The sequence below is a fragment of the Mauremys mutica genome, chromosome 14 (genome assembly GCF_020497125.1).
Source record: "Mauremys mutica isolate MM-2020 ecotype Southern chromosome 14, ASM2049712v1, whole genome shotgun sequence".
Classification (NCBI taxonomy): Eukaryota; Metazoa; Chordata; order Testudines; family Geoemydidae; genus Mauremys; species Mauremys mutica.
Genome location: NC_059085.1, coordinates 46335211 through 46352302, shown reverse-complemented (window position 1 = coordinate 46352302; position 17092 = coordinate 46335211). Strand labels below are relative to the sequence as shown.

Below are 17092 nucleotides of genomic sequence, written 5' to 3'. Positions count from 1 at the left end.
AGTTAAGACGCTTGTTTAATTAGTGCAAATTAAACTAAAGCTACAGTGCAAGTAGGAATAATAAAAAACAAAGATTATTTTAAAATGGGCTTTGCAGTGAGTCTGAAGCCTAGTATTCAGCTTGAGGCCTAGTGGTAATAGTTAGATTTGCCTACAGAACCTTCTACCAGCACAAACGCTTATGACAATTGTCAGTAGCCCAAAAAATGATTAGCAGGAATGACAAATATGGTCAAGAAGCCAAGTCTCAATTAAACATGGTCTCAGAAATACGCATGCATAAGGAATAGGTGCCTACAAAGGGAATCAAACCTGATGCTAAGCAGGACCTCAGAAGGTCAGGATGGTGAAAACCTTAACATTTAATCTCATTTTAAGGGGAAGCCACAGCTTACTGATTCCTGAGTATACATGATGTGGATTCAGCTATTAGTCTTACCTTGTTTCCTAGTTCTGTGATTTTGTTTATATTAAATATAGTATAAATAAAACTCAGTCTCTATGTATGTCTCACCGGTCATCTTAATTAATCTCTAAATAGCCATCAAAGAACAAACCCGTTATTAGTGACTAGTGCATCTTGTACCCAAAATTAATCATAAGGCTATACCTGCCTACTTCAAATCAGCCCTACTTGCATTCATACTCATTTGCATACAGCAAGAAAGCACTGCCCTCCATCCACTTTTGGAATTGGATTTACCTTTTCCTTCTGTCCTTACCTGACCAGGTCTCCATGGAGCTGCAAATAGAGGTTCTCCCTACCCTCTCCATCACAGATCTCGGATGCCAGGGTATCCACCTTACAAAGGACCAAGTGCAGGTCAGAAGAGGTTGAAGTTGCAGAGTCTGCTCCATAAATGTATACACAGCCTCGCCCAACATCCTCTTTCAGCCAGTCTCTCTCACGGGAGCCAAACCGACTCCTCCTGTTCAAGCAGTTTCTGCTCCCATTGCGCTTCATGTTCCTCTAAATGACATCAAAAGTAGATGGTTAGCTGCTGGCACAAAGACTGAAATCCAATAGATTACCCACTGCTTTCCTTCTCCAACACCTTCAATGACCAGCCAAGTGTAATTTCCACCTCTCACCCACCTCTCCTTCTGCTTCCCTAAATTCCCCTCATTCCTCATCGGTTGCAGTCATCCAAACAGCTGCTTACTCCTGGGGGAATTCTGCGCCACTACACGTGCACAGAATTCATGTCCAAAAAGGAATTGGCTCTCCAAACACATCTTTGTCCCTTTCTAGAACCATCACTAATGGGTGGTTTTACTGTGATCTGTCCCCCCAGTAGAGGATCTAAGCAAAGCTTTAATCTGGGCAGCTCTCCTGACTGTGCTACTTTGGTTTGGAAAGTCGGGTGCAGCCTCATCACTGAGTCCTTGTCCTGGGCGTGGGGGATGGGGAGGCTGCAAGGTGATCTCCCACCTTCGTATAGTGGCCTGGGCTCCCCACTGCCATACTGAAGCCTCTGCATTTATTGATTGACAAATAAAGCTTGCAGAATTTAAAAATATTATGTGCAGGATTTTTAAATTTTTGGCACCGAATACCATCAGGCATAATAGTTGTGGACAACACATGTGAGGAGACTGCATAAACTAAGGTAAGGCTGGGTAAGTGGCCCCTGGATTGTGCTTGGAAAGCATCTGCAACACTCTGTATCTCTATGATCTGGAAACATCCTTCACCTCTTTGGATCTCACCCATTACTAAAGAGACATAAAATTAGCAGGAAAATTAAACCACAGATGGGACCAAATCCTCTATCCCAGCTGACTGGTTTGACACTCTGATGATTCAACAACAAGGATTCACTAGAATATGGAATCGTCTCCTTAATGACATAAATAGTCATGCTCCTTCCCTCTTGCCTAGAAATACAGCTCTACCCAGTGCTGACCAGAAGGTGGGGGGGGAGGGAGGGAGGCAATTGTATCAAGGCCCCAAGTCCAGGGCTCCCCACAAAATGTCTAATGTCCCGGCCCGGCCATGACCAACTTCAAGCTGGGGATCGTGCGGCTCAGCCGGGTGGCTGGCAAGACAAAGTATACGCTGATAGATGAACAAGACATCCCATTAGTGGAGAGTTACTCTTTTGAGGCTCTGATGGAGGTAGATGCTGATGGAAATGGTGCTAAAATATTTGCTTATGCTTTTGACAAAAACAGAGGAAGGGGATCTGGATATCTGCTGCACGAGCTACTGTGGGAGAGGCACCGGGGAGGGACTGCCCCAGGATTTCAAGTGGTGCATCTGAACGTAGTGACAGTGGACAACCGACTGGACAATCTGCGTTTAGTCCCATGGGGATGGAGACCCAAAGCTGAAGATGTTTCTAGTAAACAAAGGGAACAAAGTCTGTACTGGCTGGCGATCCAGCAGCTTCCCACAGATCCAACAGAAGAGCAGTTTCCTGTGCTGAACATAACGCGGTATTACAACGCTAATGGCGATGTTGTGGAGGAAGAGAAAAATTAATGCACATACTATGAATGTCACTACCCCCCATGCACAATGACTGAAAAACAGTTACGTGAATTCAATTTATGTGGCCAATGCCAGGTAGCAAGGTACTGTGGGTCTCAGTGCCAGCAGAAGGACTGGCCTGCTCACAAGCAGCACTGTCGGGAGAAGAAACGAACCTTCCAGCAAGAGCTTGGACCAGAACGATGATCAGGTGGCACAGGCCTCTCAGCAGCAGGATTCCTTCTCAAAGGCATTGGACTCTTGCTTTTGCACAGTAATGACAGACTGGTTATTGAAGCCAGAGGCACTGAAGAAGACAAATCCTGTGATGCTTGAGTAGAACAGCTGACTGGACCCAGCTCTGACTGGTGCTGTGGAAAGGGATTGGGTCTTCCCTTCCAGTATTATATTCTCAAGCAAAAAGACTACTGTGGAGGCTCCAGGCAGGAAGCTTCTCATCATTTATATGTCAATATGTTTGTAAACTCATGTACAGTTTTTTGTTAGAAATTCTCAATAGGACTCATTTACTGTAATGTTTAGATGAGAACACATTGCTGGCCTACAAGTAAAAAAACTGTCATGTTTTAAAAAAAAAAGTGAAATTGCAGGGGGTGGAGCTCCAGTGAACATTATGTACTAAGGCTCTAAATTTCTCTTAAGGGGCCTGACTCTACCACTACTACTAACAAGGAAGTGCCCTAAAAGCAGCATGGCTCAATTCAAATCTCACTACGCTAGCTGTTCATTCCACAGCAGGTGTTCAAGCTCATAATCTGTGAAGAGTGAAGGCCACTGCTCCAAATGGACATGCCCTAAACCTATCACAATAAAGTGTTAGGCAAATCAATACTGCATTGTAAAACAAATATTTTTTCTCTTTATTCCTCTCGTCATAGCCAGGGAGATACAGCGCTGTATGTGCCTTGCCAGTGTGGACAGGGAGTAAGTTACAGCGCTGTAAAGCCACCACCAGGGCTGTAACTCTCAAGTGTAGCCATGCTTACAACCCTCCCCCACAGCATTGACTTGCAAGTTACTCACTGCACCGAGTCTGCCTTCTGGACATACCACTATTTTAGATAGAAAGCGGTGTTGCAAACAGAAGACCAGCATAGAGAACATGGACTGTAATCAAGACATAGCAGCTATAGAAATGCTGTGTCTTGAAACTTCTTGGTGTATAAATGCAACAGCTTGATAAAAGCTGACATTTCAGTGAGCACCATTATAATTAAGGTTACACTGGGACTTTCATTACAACCCTCCTGTTTTCACAAGCTCAAATATTCTCTTTTGGAGCTGCAAACTTTGCTCTATGGGTTGCAACCAAGCCAGGAATTTATCTGTATTTATTTTCAAGAAGTCTAAACACAATCCTTTCTGCAGTTTTCCATGGTGCAGTGTGACCAAGTTAATATTACTAATAAAACCCAAACTTCTGCATTCCCTGACTAACAACAGAACCTTTTTGAATTATAGGCAGTGCTACCATCCCTGTATATTATTAAGGTTTCCCATTATAAGACCTTGTTTTTAATTGCCTATATCTTTGCTAAATTTTAACCATTTGGGCTCCAATTTTCCATGCCAAGTGTCTGTTTCCAGCTGAACTTCTTTTTAGAAAATTTCAGCCAAAACAGTTTCTGAGAACGAGGCTATGGAAAAATGTCTGACACAGTATAGCAGTTCTTATGTTTTGCCCATGTTAAAAAATTATTTGAAAAGTTCTGGTGCCCCCATGCTTTGGAGCAGGGACATGAAAAGGGGAGAGGGGCTGGCTGGCCTTTGTGTCAGGAATATGCCTTTTAACATTCCCATTCAAATTTTCCCAAATTAGGCCAAGCTATAAGCTTCTTTGGGGGGGGGGGGAGGGAAGAATCACAGTTCACACACACAGTGGAGGCTTCTTTGATTTTAATAGCTAAGAATCTCTGAAGAGTCTGTCCTTACTGACCATGCTTGAGGCAGCACGGAGCAACTGAGCATGCTTCAGCTCCTCCATGTGACTGATCTACACATACACCATCCCCACAGACCATGCTCCAGCTCAGGGATACAGGCACAAAACCAAACTTTCCCCTGTAATGGCAGTTACCAGCTGCTCCAGGTTGTGGTGGGACCACCAGACATTAGAACCGAGAGCAGGGAGCCTGTCTCTACCATGCTCTCAAGGATTCAAATGCACAGGGGACAAAAGTTGAATTGGGAGGAGGGAAAGGAATAGATTAGGACAAAGTGTCTGGTTAAACTAGCACGGGGGGCGGGGGGGATGACGACCCAGACTGGGCATGGAGACTGGGAGCAGGGGGAGTAGAGACTGGAACTGATTGGACAGGTAGGGTGAGACTGAGACACGGCGTGGTACACAGTGGGGTGAGGGGAAGGGAAGAGCCTGGGAGAGCACTAATTTCAGACAAGGAAGTGGGGAGATGGGGGCTGGATGGACAATGAGACTGGGACTAGAAACCAGTGGTGGGAAATGGGGGCACATGGATCAGGGCCGCCCAGAGAATTCAGGGGGCCTGGGGCAAAGAAATTTTGGGGGCCCCTTCTATAAAAAAAATTGCAATGCTATATTCTCCTGGGGGCCCTTGCGGGGCCCACGGCAAATTGCCCCACTCGCTCCCCCCCACGGGCGCCCCTGGGAAAAATAAACCTTCCACATTTTGGTACAAACCCAGTTTTGAGAAAACTTCTTTACAAGGTATCACTGGTTCTCAGCATCAGCTAGTGCTAAAAGGCACTAAAGCTCATTAAAAGGGTTAGACAAATATTTTCCATCAAAACTTTTTCTGGATCGAAAACTACGGGTTTTTAAAAAGCAGAAAAAAATCACGGACAATGTCTGCTTTCCTTCAAAATTTGTTATGTTTTTTTTAATTGAAAAGCTGAAATTAGTCTGCCAAAACCTGAACAGGGTTTGAGGTTTCAGAAGTGTGTGGCCAAATATTTGCTGCTTCCTGTGTTTGATTGTTTAAAGAAACAATAAAAAAATTCTGCTTAAAAAAAATCCAAAACTTTTGAACCACCTCAGCCTGTAACCAAACACCTGAGCCCATCCAGGCAGAGATTTTTCCAGGTTTCTGATACTCTGCTGGCTTCCTTGACTCATATCTGTCTCCATAACTTTGGGTTCATTTAGGTTAGAACATAAGAACAGCCATACTGGGTCAAACCAAAGGCCATCCTGCCCAGTATCCTGTCTACTGACAGTGGCCAATGCCAAGTGCCCCAGAGGGAGTAAACCTATCAGGTAATGATGAAGTGATCTCGCTCCTGCCATCCATCTCCACCCTCTGACAAACAGAGGCTAGGGACACCATTCCTTACCCATCCTGGCTAATAGCCATTAATGGACTAAATCTCCATGCATTTATCTGTTTCCTAGAGACTGGCTCCATGTGGTCCCTCACAAACTGGAGACGGTTACTGTGGGTTTGTCTTTAGTATATCTTATGTACATACTCCACGAACTGAGCATTTGAGCTTGTTCCAGAATCTGGGATGAGCCTATGTTGTCAAAACTGAAATGCTCAAAATAGCACATGCATGTGAATGGATATAGGGTGCTAAAATTAAATTAACCCAGGGGTTCTCAAACTGGAGGTCAGGACCCCTCAGCGGGTCACGAGGTTATTACTGGGGGTCGTGAGCTGTCAGCCTCCACCTCAAACCCCGCTTTGCCTCCAGCACTTATAATAGTGTTAAATATATAAAAAAGTGTTTTCAATTTATAAGGGGGGGAGAGCGCACTCAGAGGTGTGCTATGTGAAAGGGTCACCAGGACAAAAGTTTGAGAACCACTGAATTAACCCCTCTGAAGCCTCAGGGAATGCAGGGGAGGCGGGGGCTACCTTCGTAGGGTTGGGAAGGATATTGCTCTTCTCATGTGATCCCTCCCCCCAGTGGCTAATTTTAAATGAAGCTCCCCTACCCTGACATGAATCTCCCTATGGCACTGAAATTAAATACAGACTATAACTTGGCATTTGAGAAGTGAAAGGGATGGGAGCCCTAATGGAAAAGCTAACAGCTTGGCTCTTCTGCAAGCCTCAAACTGCTGAATGAGCCTTAGGGTAGGGAAGGCTGTGCCTCCCAGACAGCCTGGCCCTGCCCCCTATCTGACCCCCACCCACTTCCTGCCCCCCGACTGCCCCGCTTAGAATTCCCGACCCATCCTGCTCCTTGTCCCATCACCATCCCCCAGAGACCCCCCCCCACCACCACCCTGGGACCCCACCCCTGCTCCCTGTCTGCCCCAACCCCTATCCACCCTCCCCAGAACGCCCACAATCCAACCCCCCCCATTCCCTGCCCCCTGACCGCCCCCTCCCTATGCCCTGACTGTCCCCAGGACTCCCTGCCCCTTAGCCAACCCCCCTGTCCCCAGCCTCTTACCCCCGGCTCCCTCCTCACCCGGAGTCTCAGCGCCTCGCCCGATAGCCGCAGCGTGTCTCCGGCGGGGCCTGAGCTCCGCCCTGCTCAGAGCCGCGTGGGGAGGGGGCGGGGCTGTGAGCTCCACGCCGAGCGGAGCTCAGCCCGGAGCTCCCAGCCCTGCCCCCTCCCCACGCGGCTCGGAGCGGGACGGGGCTTAGGGGCCCCGGCGGAGACACGCTGCGGCGCTGTCTGAGGACAGCGCTTGATGCGCTAGGGCTCCAGGAGAGGGGCGGAGGCAGGAGCCTCAGCTGTTCTCTTGGGGGCCCCTGCGGAGCCCGGGGCAAATTGCCCCCTTTGCCCCCCCCTCCGGGCGGCCCTGACATGGATTGAGCGGAGGCAGATCTGACAAGGAGCAGAGGCGCAGGGCATGAACTGAGTGTGCCTCAACAAGACGGGGAGCGGAGAGACTGGAACTAAGTGTGGAGAGAAAGGGGGGAGACTGGGACTCAGAGTGAGCCTAGGACTGGTACAAGAACCAGAGGAGGTGAGACTGGGAAGGCAAGGAGAATGAGACTGGGACGAGGAGCCTGGGGTGGGGAAGAGACAGGACTAAAGGGGTCAAACTTGGGGGGAAAGGGAAGAAGCCTCTGTACCCACCACAGCACATTTCCCTCCATAGTCTGGAATGGAACCCAAGATTCCAAAGTCTCATCATTCCTCTGCTGTGACTCAAAGTATGTCTCTCATCCTCCTCCAGTGCTGGTTCACACAGAGGATGCCAACCTACTAATGCTATTGATTACTCTGTTAGCTCAAGTAGCAGAAGTCCTTGTGGTGGATCTAAAGTTTTCAACCCTGCAGATGACCCACATGGGTGTCAATGTGATGCCATGTGATGGAATTGGTCTTTTTTGGTTTGCTTTTTTAAAAGCTAGGAAGTGACACACACACAAATTATGTTAAACAAACATCAGTAAGGGTTGCAAAGTTAAGCACTCAAAAGTTAGGACATGCCAAAATTAAGGTGGCCTGTGCAGACCAAGTTTGGCTCCCTGGGGCATATATGTTAAGATGCTATCTTTAATTACATGATCATATACTATTTGTTTCCACAGGACCCCAGCCTCACTCAGGGCACAAGATGGATACAACTCAATTAATGGGCAGTTATTCAATATTTTGTTTTCTCATTGTTTTGTGTGTGGCTCAATGCCTTGTTTACTGCACACTATTTAAACCCTGCTCTGAAGACAGAATTATTCCTCCTGGGCTTTCTATGGAACTCATCCCTATACTATGTAAATACTTCACAAACAATTAATTTATTTCACCACACCTCTATGAGAAGAGGGGATGATTATACACCTCTACCCCAAAATAATGCCACCCAATATAACACAAATTCAGATATAACGCGGAAAAGCAGTGCTCCAAGGGGGGCGGGGCTGCGCGCTCCGGCGGATCAAATCAAGTTCGATATAACGCAGTTTCACCTATAACGAGGTAAGATTTTTTGGCTCCCAAGGACAGCGTTATATCAAGGTAGAGGTGTATCCCCATCTTATAGATGGGGAAATAAGACACAGAGATCAAGGTCAAAAGTTTCTACTGATTTTAGGTGCCCAATTTTAGATAACTAGGACCTGATTTAGAGTACTTAGCATTATACAGGACTTTATATGTTCACAGTACACCTCTCACTGACTTCAGTTGCTGCTGTGAGTGCTCAGCACCTCTGCAAGTCAGACATTCAGAAAATGAGGAACTAATATTAGTGGTCACCTGTGAAAAGTCTGATTTAAGGGACTTGCCCCAAATCACACTGACTCTGTGGCCCATGGCCTGCTGGGGATGTTTGTTGAAGACTCCTTCACAGAGCCATGAAAATGGGCCTGTACCTGGTGCAATTCACGAATTTCCCCAACACCTGTCCTTCCTGCGGTGTGGGGGAGACCCTAGCATATATCTACATAGAGTATGTCAGGTTGCAGCCCCTCTTCCAGCTCATCCAGAACCTCTTACTGAGACCCTAACACAGCACAAGGACTCTTACTTCCCCTGTTCCTGGCACACTCCATCCATGGCCCCACAAAGTTGTGAGACCTTCTTGTCAACCTTCTCCTGGCGCTGGCCAAGATGACCATCCACGACTCCAGGAGACAGAAGCTAGATGGGCAGGGGTGCTCTGTGACTTAGGGCCTGTATCTGTTCCCTGGTCCATTCTCACCTTCAGGCAGAGTTCCTCCTTAGATGCCTCTGGATCCCTCGTTATTAACCTTTGACCTCACTCCTGCTCCTATTTTTTTCCACTTTTTGCCCCCAGAAATCACTAGTAACCTGAGTTCAGTGGTTCTGCCCCTGTAGCTGAGAGGGCAGGCCTTTAGTTTTGGGCAATCCTATTCCTGCCCTTCCTGGTACTACTAATAGTACAATGACACTGTGGAAGAGGTAGGAATAGAATCCAATTCTCCAGGGCAGCATTCACTTGTCCTAACCATGAAACCGTTATTTCTCCTCCTGCAATTCCTTGCCTCTTTCACTACACATCTTCCAACTTCTGCAATAAACAAGGCAGGGTCGTATAGACAACAGCTGACTGTCTCCCCATATTCATCCCCAGAGCATGTTCATCCTGTGCACTAAAAGAGGTGGAGTCTAGTGTAAAATAGTATGTGATCATTGTGACTTGAATGCCCCCCTGCAGTCACATCCTACACACTACTGTAATAATCTTTGTACAAAATATGCCTTGTGAGGTATCATTTGAAAACTGATAATACATTGATCAATATTTTTGTGTAATGTATGTATAAAATGCGTATTAAGAGTTATGAACATAAGCTGAAATTATGACTAAATGTGTTTACCATACAAGTCTGGGGAGGGGTAAACCCGTTTCTTAATCACAAAGGACACACTAATGCCTCTAGCCAGTTGTCAGCAAAGTTGATTGGCAATCACCGGTCAAGTGGCCATTCTTTGGCAACAGAGGACCGCAGGAAAAAAAATCAACCTGCATTTTAGCAAGCAACAACATGGAACCTCTTTCACTCTCTATCCTCACAGTGGGAAGGCAATTTATCCCTCAGGCAAATGCATTTCAAAGGTTGACTGGACTATGAAAGCGAGGGACAAAAACACACCAGGTATTCTCTTTCTCTTCCTCTTCCTATCTCTTTCATCTAAGACAACAGCCTTTGGACTTTGGGAGGAGTTCTGACCTGAGAATTTGGTCAGCCTCTGTTGCTAAGAACATGTGGCAAGGATTTTACCTTGAACCAAGTCTAGTTTGTTAAGTTTTAGTTACTAGAAAGCATTTCATCTTTTTCTTGTAACCATTTCTGACTTTAATACCTTATACTTGTACTCATTTAAAATCTACCTCTTTGTAATTAAACTTGTTTTATTCTTTAATCAAAACTAATCCAGTGTTGTGTTTAAACTGAATTGTTTGGTAATGCCAATTAAAGTACCAAACTGTTGTATATTCACCCTTTACAGAGGCAACAGACCTCTAATATCTGAACTGTCGCGGAGAGAGCTGGACAGTGCAGAACACACCTTTTGGGGAAAATCCAGGAGCGGGAGTGTGTTGGGGTCACCCTGCAAACGGAAGCCAAGTGTGACTGGCAGGCTGCAACTATTGACAGACACTCAGGCTGTGACCTGCATGCTATTTGTGAGGGGTCCAGCTTCGAAACTACAGCAGCAGAGCATTGTGAGACACCAAAGACTACAGGGCAGGTGGTGACACAACCCCTCACTAATCTGAACTATACCCCAGAATATGATAATCATGTAACCGAAGTCTCTATCATAATAAATATGCTCATAAGGAGGCCAAATTAAGCCTGTACAGGCAATTTTAAATCTGACATTTCTAAACTTGTGAGTGGTGGACTTTGTTATCTTAAGCATTATTCTTTTAGCATGGCTTTCTGTGTACAGTTTAATTTACTTAAGAGGTTGTTAGACCTTAGAAGTGATGAAAAGTACCATCTAAACCATCTTTTCCTAAGCCACAGGAATCAGCTATGGCTATCTAATGAGGACACATGAAAGACAAAACAAGTTACAGTAAAAATTACATCTCATTCATTCGACAACAGGCCAGCTCTGACCCAGCTGGGACAGCAAAGATGATAATTTGGAGGGCAGCACAGCAGGCACTGAGGATTCCTGTTATTGCCTCCTTGTATGTAACTCCTCAGAGGAAGAGGCATGCTGGGTCTCAAGTACCAATAGGAGAGTATGGCTGGATTGGCGGGTAGTGATCGATCTATTGGGGATCGATGTATCATGTCTAGATGAGACGCGATACATCGATCCCCAAACGCGCTCCCCATCGACTCCAGAACTCCACCAGGGCAAGAGGTGGAAGCGGAGATGATGGGGGAGCGGCGGCCGTCGATCCCGTGCCACAAGGACGCAAAGTAAGTCAATCTAAGTCGATCTAAGATACATCGACTTCAGCTACGCTATTCTCGTAGCTGAAGTTGCGTATCTTAGATCAATTCCCCCCGCCCCAGTGTAGACCAAGCCGGAGTACAGCCAGCTGTTCTGATGGCTTTGCAAATAAATGCCCTTTCCCAACACAGATTCCTGTGTGAACCAAGCTGGAAGTGTTATTAGTAACACAGGTCAGAGAATTATTTTTAAAGTAATTTTAACCAGCTAGTGACTCACTCGAGGTCACATGAGAAGTCTGTGGTAGAACTGAGAACACAGGAGTCTTGGAGCTTAAGAACCCCTTCTTCCAAATCTTGCTCCCTCGCCATTCTCTCTGTTTTTACTATTTAAGCTTGTCTATTTCTTACCACTGTGTCAAGTGTTTGAGTCTTAAGACAGCATCATATCAACGTAAGCCAGTGTCTCATTTCCTGACACCAAAGCTTTTGCTGATGCCTCCCTTGTTGTCATCAACCCTACAATGTGCCACCCCTTGCTGTGATCTAACTCAGACTAATCTTCTTGTGGCAAGGATCATTTTATTTTTGCTAAAGTGCCAGGCTCACTGGTGATGCTATTTGAATAAACACAGAACCAGACGATACCAAAGAGAGGGGATAAGAGAAAAGTATTCACTCACGGGGGGGAAGGGGAGAGGTTTTGTATATCCCGCTGGGGTAAGTGAACGTCATGGTTATAGTTAAGTCCTGTCCATACTATGGTAATCACCATGAACTTTTGACCACAGCATAATTAGAGAACCAGTGTAACCAACATATGGCTTCATTAGAAGTCTGTTGGGGTTACCTCTTCAAGAGGTCTTGGGGGAGAAATTGACATAATCCAAACTCCACTCCCTGGGCTGCCACAGGGTAAATTCCCTTCTGCTCACACTTACAGGCTGCTTCAGGGCACGGACACTATGGATGGCGACCAGTGAGACATCGCCACTGGTGCGGCATCCGCCAGGGCATGTCCCACTGTGAGAAGAGCCGCTGGCCCAGGGTCAAGGCAGGGGATGAGAAGCGGTACAGATACGCGGGGGGGAAGGAGGCGTTAGGGACCCCGCCCGAGCCCGGCCCCCGGGCCAGGGCCGCCCAGGTGCTAGGCCCTTTGGGGCCGCAGGGCTCCCAGCTCCGGACTGCCCCGCCGGGCGGCAGCGCCCCCGCCCCGGGATCTGCCTCGGCCCGGGCCCCCCAGCGGCGGGGCAGCGCCGCGAGTACGGGGCCCCCGCCCCGAGCCCAGCGAACAGGGGGGCGCCGCCGCGCCGCAGCTCCCGCGCCTGGGACCGGACGCCCCGGGGCCGCCCGCCCGCGGAGCTACACCTGGCTCGGGGCCGTGCGCGGGGCGGGGGCGGCGGCGGCGGCCCGGCCCCCCAGACCCGGCCCGGCCCGGCCCCCTCACCTTCAGCACCCGGATGCCCCCGCGGCTCCCGGCCCGGCTTCCCCGGGCGCTGCCGGCTCCCGCCGCCTCCATGGGCCCCGGCTCGGCCCCCGCCTCCCGCAGCGGCACCGGCGGCGGGGCACCGAGCGCCTCGCGCGATCCCGGCCGCGCCCACGGGCTCATTAGCATAACGGCCCCGCCCCCGGCCGGGGCACGGACTGTTCGTCGGGCCCGGGCCCCCTCAGCTGCCTCTGCCGCGTCTGCGGGGGCAGAGCAGGTCGGGGCGGGGGGGCATTGGGGGTGCCAGCCGGGGGGGAGGGGAGGCTAGCGGGGGGAGCATTGGGGGTGCCTAGCCAGGGGGGAGGAGGGGGGCTAGTGGGGGGGAGCATTGGGGGTGCCTAGCCAGGGGGGTGGAGGGGGGCTAGGGGGCAGGTCAGGGCACTGGGGGGTGCCTAGCCAGGGGGAAGGGGGGGCTAGCCAGGGGGAGCATTGGGGGTGCCTAGCCCGGGGGGCGGAGGGGGGCGAGGGGGCAGGTCAGGGCACTGGGGGGTGCCTAGCCAGGGGGAAGGGGGGGCTAGCCAGGGGGAGCATTGGGGGTGCCTAGCCAGGGGGAAGGGGGGGCTAGCCAGGGGGAGCATTGGGGGTGCCTAGCCAGGGGGAAGGGGGGGCTAGCCAGGGGGAAGAGGAGGGGGGGCTGGGGGGCAGGTCAGGGCACTGGGGGGTTCCTAGCCAGGGGGGAGGAGGGGACTAGCCAGGGAGGGCATTGCAGTGTGCCTGGCCGGGGGGCAGGTCAGGGCATTGGGGGGTGCCTAGCCAGGGGGAAGGGGGGGCCGGGGGGCAGGTCAGGGCATTGGGGGTGCCTAGCCAGGGGGAAGAGGAGGGGGGCTAGGGGCAGGTCAGTGCATTGGGGGTGCCTAGCCAGGGGGAAGGGGGGGCTAGCCAGGGGGAGCATTGGGGGTGCCTAGCCAGGGGGAAGAGGAGGGGGGGCTAGGGGCAGGTCAGTGCATTGGGGGTGCCTAGCCAGGGGGAAGGGGGGGACTAGCCAGGGGGAGCATTGGGGGTGCCTAGCCAGGGGGAAGAGGGGGGGGGCTAGGGGCAGCTCAGTGCATTGGGGGTGCCTAGCCAGGGGGAAGGGGGGGCTTGCCAGGGGGAGCATTGGGGGTGCCTCGCCAGCGGGAAGAGGAGGGGGGGCTAGGGGCAGGTCAGTGCATTGGGGGTGCCTAGCCAGGGGGAGCATTGGGGGTGCCTAGCCAGGGGGAAGGGGGGCTAGCGGCAGGTCAGTGCATTGGGGGTGCCTAGCCAGGGGGAAGGGGGGGACTAGCCAGGGGGAGCATTGGGGGTGCCTAGCCAGGGGGAAGGGGGGGGCTAGCCAGGGGGAGCATTGGGGGTGCCTAGCCAGGGGGAAGGGGGGGCTAGCCAGGGGGAGCATTGGGGGTGCCTGGGAAGGGGGGGCTAGCCAGGGGGAGCATTGGGGGTGCCTGGGAAGGGGGGGCTAGCCAGGGGGAGCATTGGGGGTGCCTGGGAAGGGGGGCTAGCAGGAGGAGCATTGGGGGTGCCTAGCCAGGGGGAAGGGCTAGGCACCCTCCCAGGCACAAGGGCAGGTGGCTTTTTTAGTAAACTCATCCATGCTGCCTGCTGGGCCAATGGCCCCAAGGGAGAAACTGGACCAAGGTGTCTGATATTAAGAGAAGCAGCCCAAGAGGTCTAGCCATACCTGATTTCCCCCAACAGCACAGGCACTGAAAAAAGGTTGACTAGGTGACTAGTTAGCTAACTACATTAAAAAGCAGCACCCAAAAGGTGCAGAGAAAGAGAAAGCAGAGGACGACAAGCATTAAAGGGCACAGTGCTCTGAGCTCACTCCACCGTAAGCAGTCAAAGGAAAGTGGAAGAAAGCGTTTCCACCCTTGTGTGTGGGGAGGCAGGTGACCACAATGGACACTGCTTTCTGGCCAATACCAAGGGCACATTCACCTGGTGGGGGGGGGGGGTCCCACAGGGAGAATTTCCAAAAGAGGATGCACCAGATTTTAAGTAAAAGTTCACATGCTGGAGTATGATGCTGAGGCAAGGGAAGGATGCTGTGGCAAATACCATGACCAGAGAATCAAAAAAGAACTAGATAAGTTCATGGAGGATAGGTCCACCAATGGCTATTAGCCAAGATGGACAGGGCTGCAAAACCATGCTCTGATAAGTGTCCCTAGACTCTGTTTGCCAGAAGCTCGGAATGGGCCACAGGGGATGGATCACTTGATGATTGCCTGTTCTGTTCATTCCCTCTGGGGCACCTGGCATTGGCCACTGTCGGAAGACAGGATACTGGGCTAGTTGGAGCTTTGGTCTGACCGAATATGGTTGTTCTTTTGTTTGCTTGTGTAACCCCTTTGGGGTCTAGAGAGCATAGCCCCTTTAAATCTTTTTCCCAAGGGGGAGGGGGAGAGTAAGAAAAAGGAGGGAAACTCCAGGGGGCAGGGCTGGAGCTGGAGGGAGAGAGAGGAGAAGCAGCATGGCTGGCCCTGGAGAAGGAAGCAGAGAGAGCCTGCTGGAGGCCTGAGGAGGACAAGCCCGATCGGGGACAGCCCAGGACAGGAGCCAGGAGAAGTCCTGTGCCAGGGGGAATCGCCCGAGAAGGACAGGCCGGAGCTGGACCCAGTATCACGGCTGCCCGGAGCTGCCTGGGGCTGTGAGTACTGGGGCTTGTGACTCTGCACTGGGAATAAGGAGGGAGGCTGTTAGATAGTTAAGTGGGGAGGTGGTCGCTCTGTGTGGCTTTGCAGAGAGCGGCAGAAGAGGCACCGGAGGGGTTTGCTGGGGAGAGTTCACTGGCGCCGAAGACGACCAGGAGCACCCAAGACTCACCACCGGACTGGAACTTTGCTCAGGCCTCCTGAACTCTGTGTGCAGACACATTGCTCAGTGTCTGTCCTGTCAGACTGTGCTACCACTGGGTCTGTGGGGCCTTGGTTTGAATGCAGCCCTGTTTTCCTGCTCCCCCTATATTTCCCCTTGTTGTTTTTCCTCCTCCCAGCCCTCTGTAAATAAATATCTCCCTTTGTTATATCCATTGTACTTTTCCTGTGGGTGTGTGTGTTCACTCTGGGGGGTTTGGAACAGGTGCCCCTGGGGTGGAAGGGATTTCTCCTGCTGCGTTCCTGCGCGCGCTGTCTCTTGGCCAGAGCTGCCTGCAGAGCAGACTCCATCTTGGCCACGAGGGCGCTATAGTTACACTTGTTTTTGGAGTGTTGTGAATGTCATTCTTTTTATGCTGGAAAGGTACTATCGAAGAAGGTTTTGCAACCTAGAGGTGTTCAGACTCTGCAAACAACCAGTCTCCTTTGGAAGTTCATTCCGTAGCCATATCCCTTTGACTCTCAGCACTTTGTCCTGCACTCATGTGCTTCACTTTGGGCTTTGTGATCTGCACTCTCCCATAGGAGCAAAACTCTTGGCAGTTCAAAGATTGATATTTGGTCTCTTATGCAGCCGGGTGTAACAAGGCACTGGTCCTGGGATGCACATGCACCTGTTCCAAGACTGGCCTCCTTTCACAGAATTGCTTTTCAAGTGAGGGGTCTGAGGGAATAGCAAGGTCATGTGACTACGTAAAAGGGCATGCTGAGAGATATAAGGGCAGCTTGTGTTCTGTTAGGAAGACTCCAAGGATAGAGGGAAAGGAACCTGCAGGAAGGAAAAGCCTGCGGGGAAGGTGGTGGTCAGACTAGATGATCTCAATGCTCTCTTCTATCCTTGGATTCTATGACTATGAAAATAAATTCAGTTGAGAGATTTGCAGGAAGAAAATCTCAGCTGGGCCAGGATTATAAAGGACTGGGAAGTTCTGGAAAGAGGGCAAAACCTGGTAAACACCTGGAAGAACTACTGGAGCACTGGAAAAGTCTAAAAGGAACTGCAAAAAGAACAGGAGTACTTGTGGCACCTTAGAGACTAACATTTATTTCAGTATAAGCTTTCGTGGGCTACAGCTCACGTCTTCGGATGCACAGAATGGAACATACAGACAGATATTTATACATACAGAGAACATGAAAAGGTGGAAGTACCTATACCAACTGGAAGAGTCTAATCAATTGAGATGAGCTATCATCAGCAGGAGGGAAAAAAAAACCTTTGAAGTGATAATTGAGATGACCCATAGAAGGTGTGAGGAGAACTTAACATGGGGAAATAGATTCAATTAGTGTAATTACCCAACCATTCCCAGTCTCTGTTTAAGCCTAAGTTAATTGTATCTAATTTGCATATTAATTCAAGTTCAGCAGTCTCTCTTTGGAGTCTGGTTTTGAAGTTTTTTTGTTGCAAAATTGCCACCTTCAAGTCTGTCACTGAGTGGTTAGAGAGGTTGAAGGAACTGGTGAGCCTGGAAAAGCAGGTTGGGAGACTCTG

At 50.2% G+C, this 17092-nt stretch overlaps 1 protein-coding gene and 1 pseudogene across 3 annotated transcripts in view; one reads left to right on the top strand and one right to left on the bottom strand.

Annotated features, from left to right (window-relative positions):
• The window catches only part of PHLPP2 (PH domain and leucine rich repeat protein phosphatase 2), a 125282-nt gene extending 112524 nt beyond the window's left edge, over window positions 1-12758 (bottom strand). For all 3 annotated transcript variants that reach the window (XM_044987371.1, XM_044987373.1, XM_044987372.1), the window contains exons 1-2: window positions 12707-12758; window positions 723-970 (exon numbers count right to left, since the gene is read on the bottom strand). In XM_044987371.1, the coding sequence (XP_044843306.1) occupies window positions 723-964 (242 nt within the window). In that variant the 5' untranslated portion in view covers window positions 965-970; window positions 12707-12758. The remainder of the gene's footprint in view (window positions 1-722; window positions 971-12706) is intronic.
• On the top strand, window positions 1997-2680 carry LOC123349367 (annotated as a pseudogene).
• Window positions 12759-17092: the final 4334 nt, after the last annotated feature.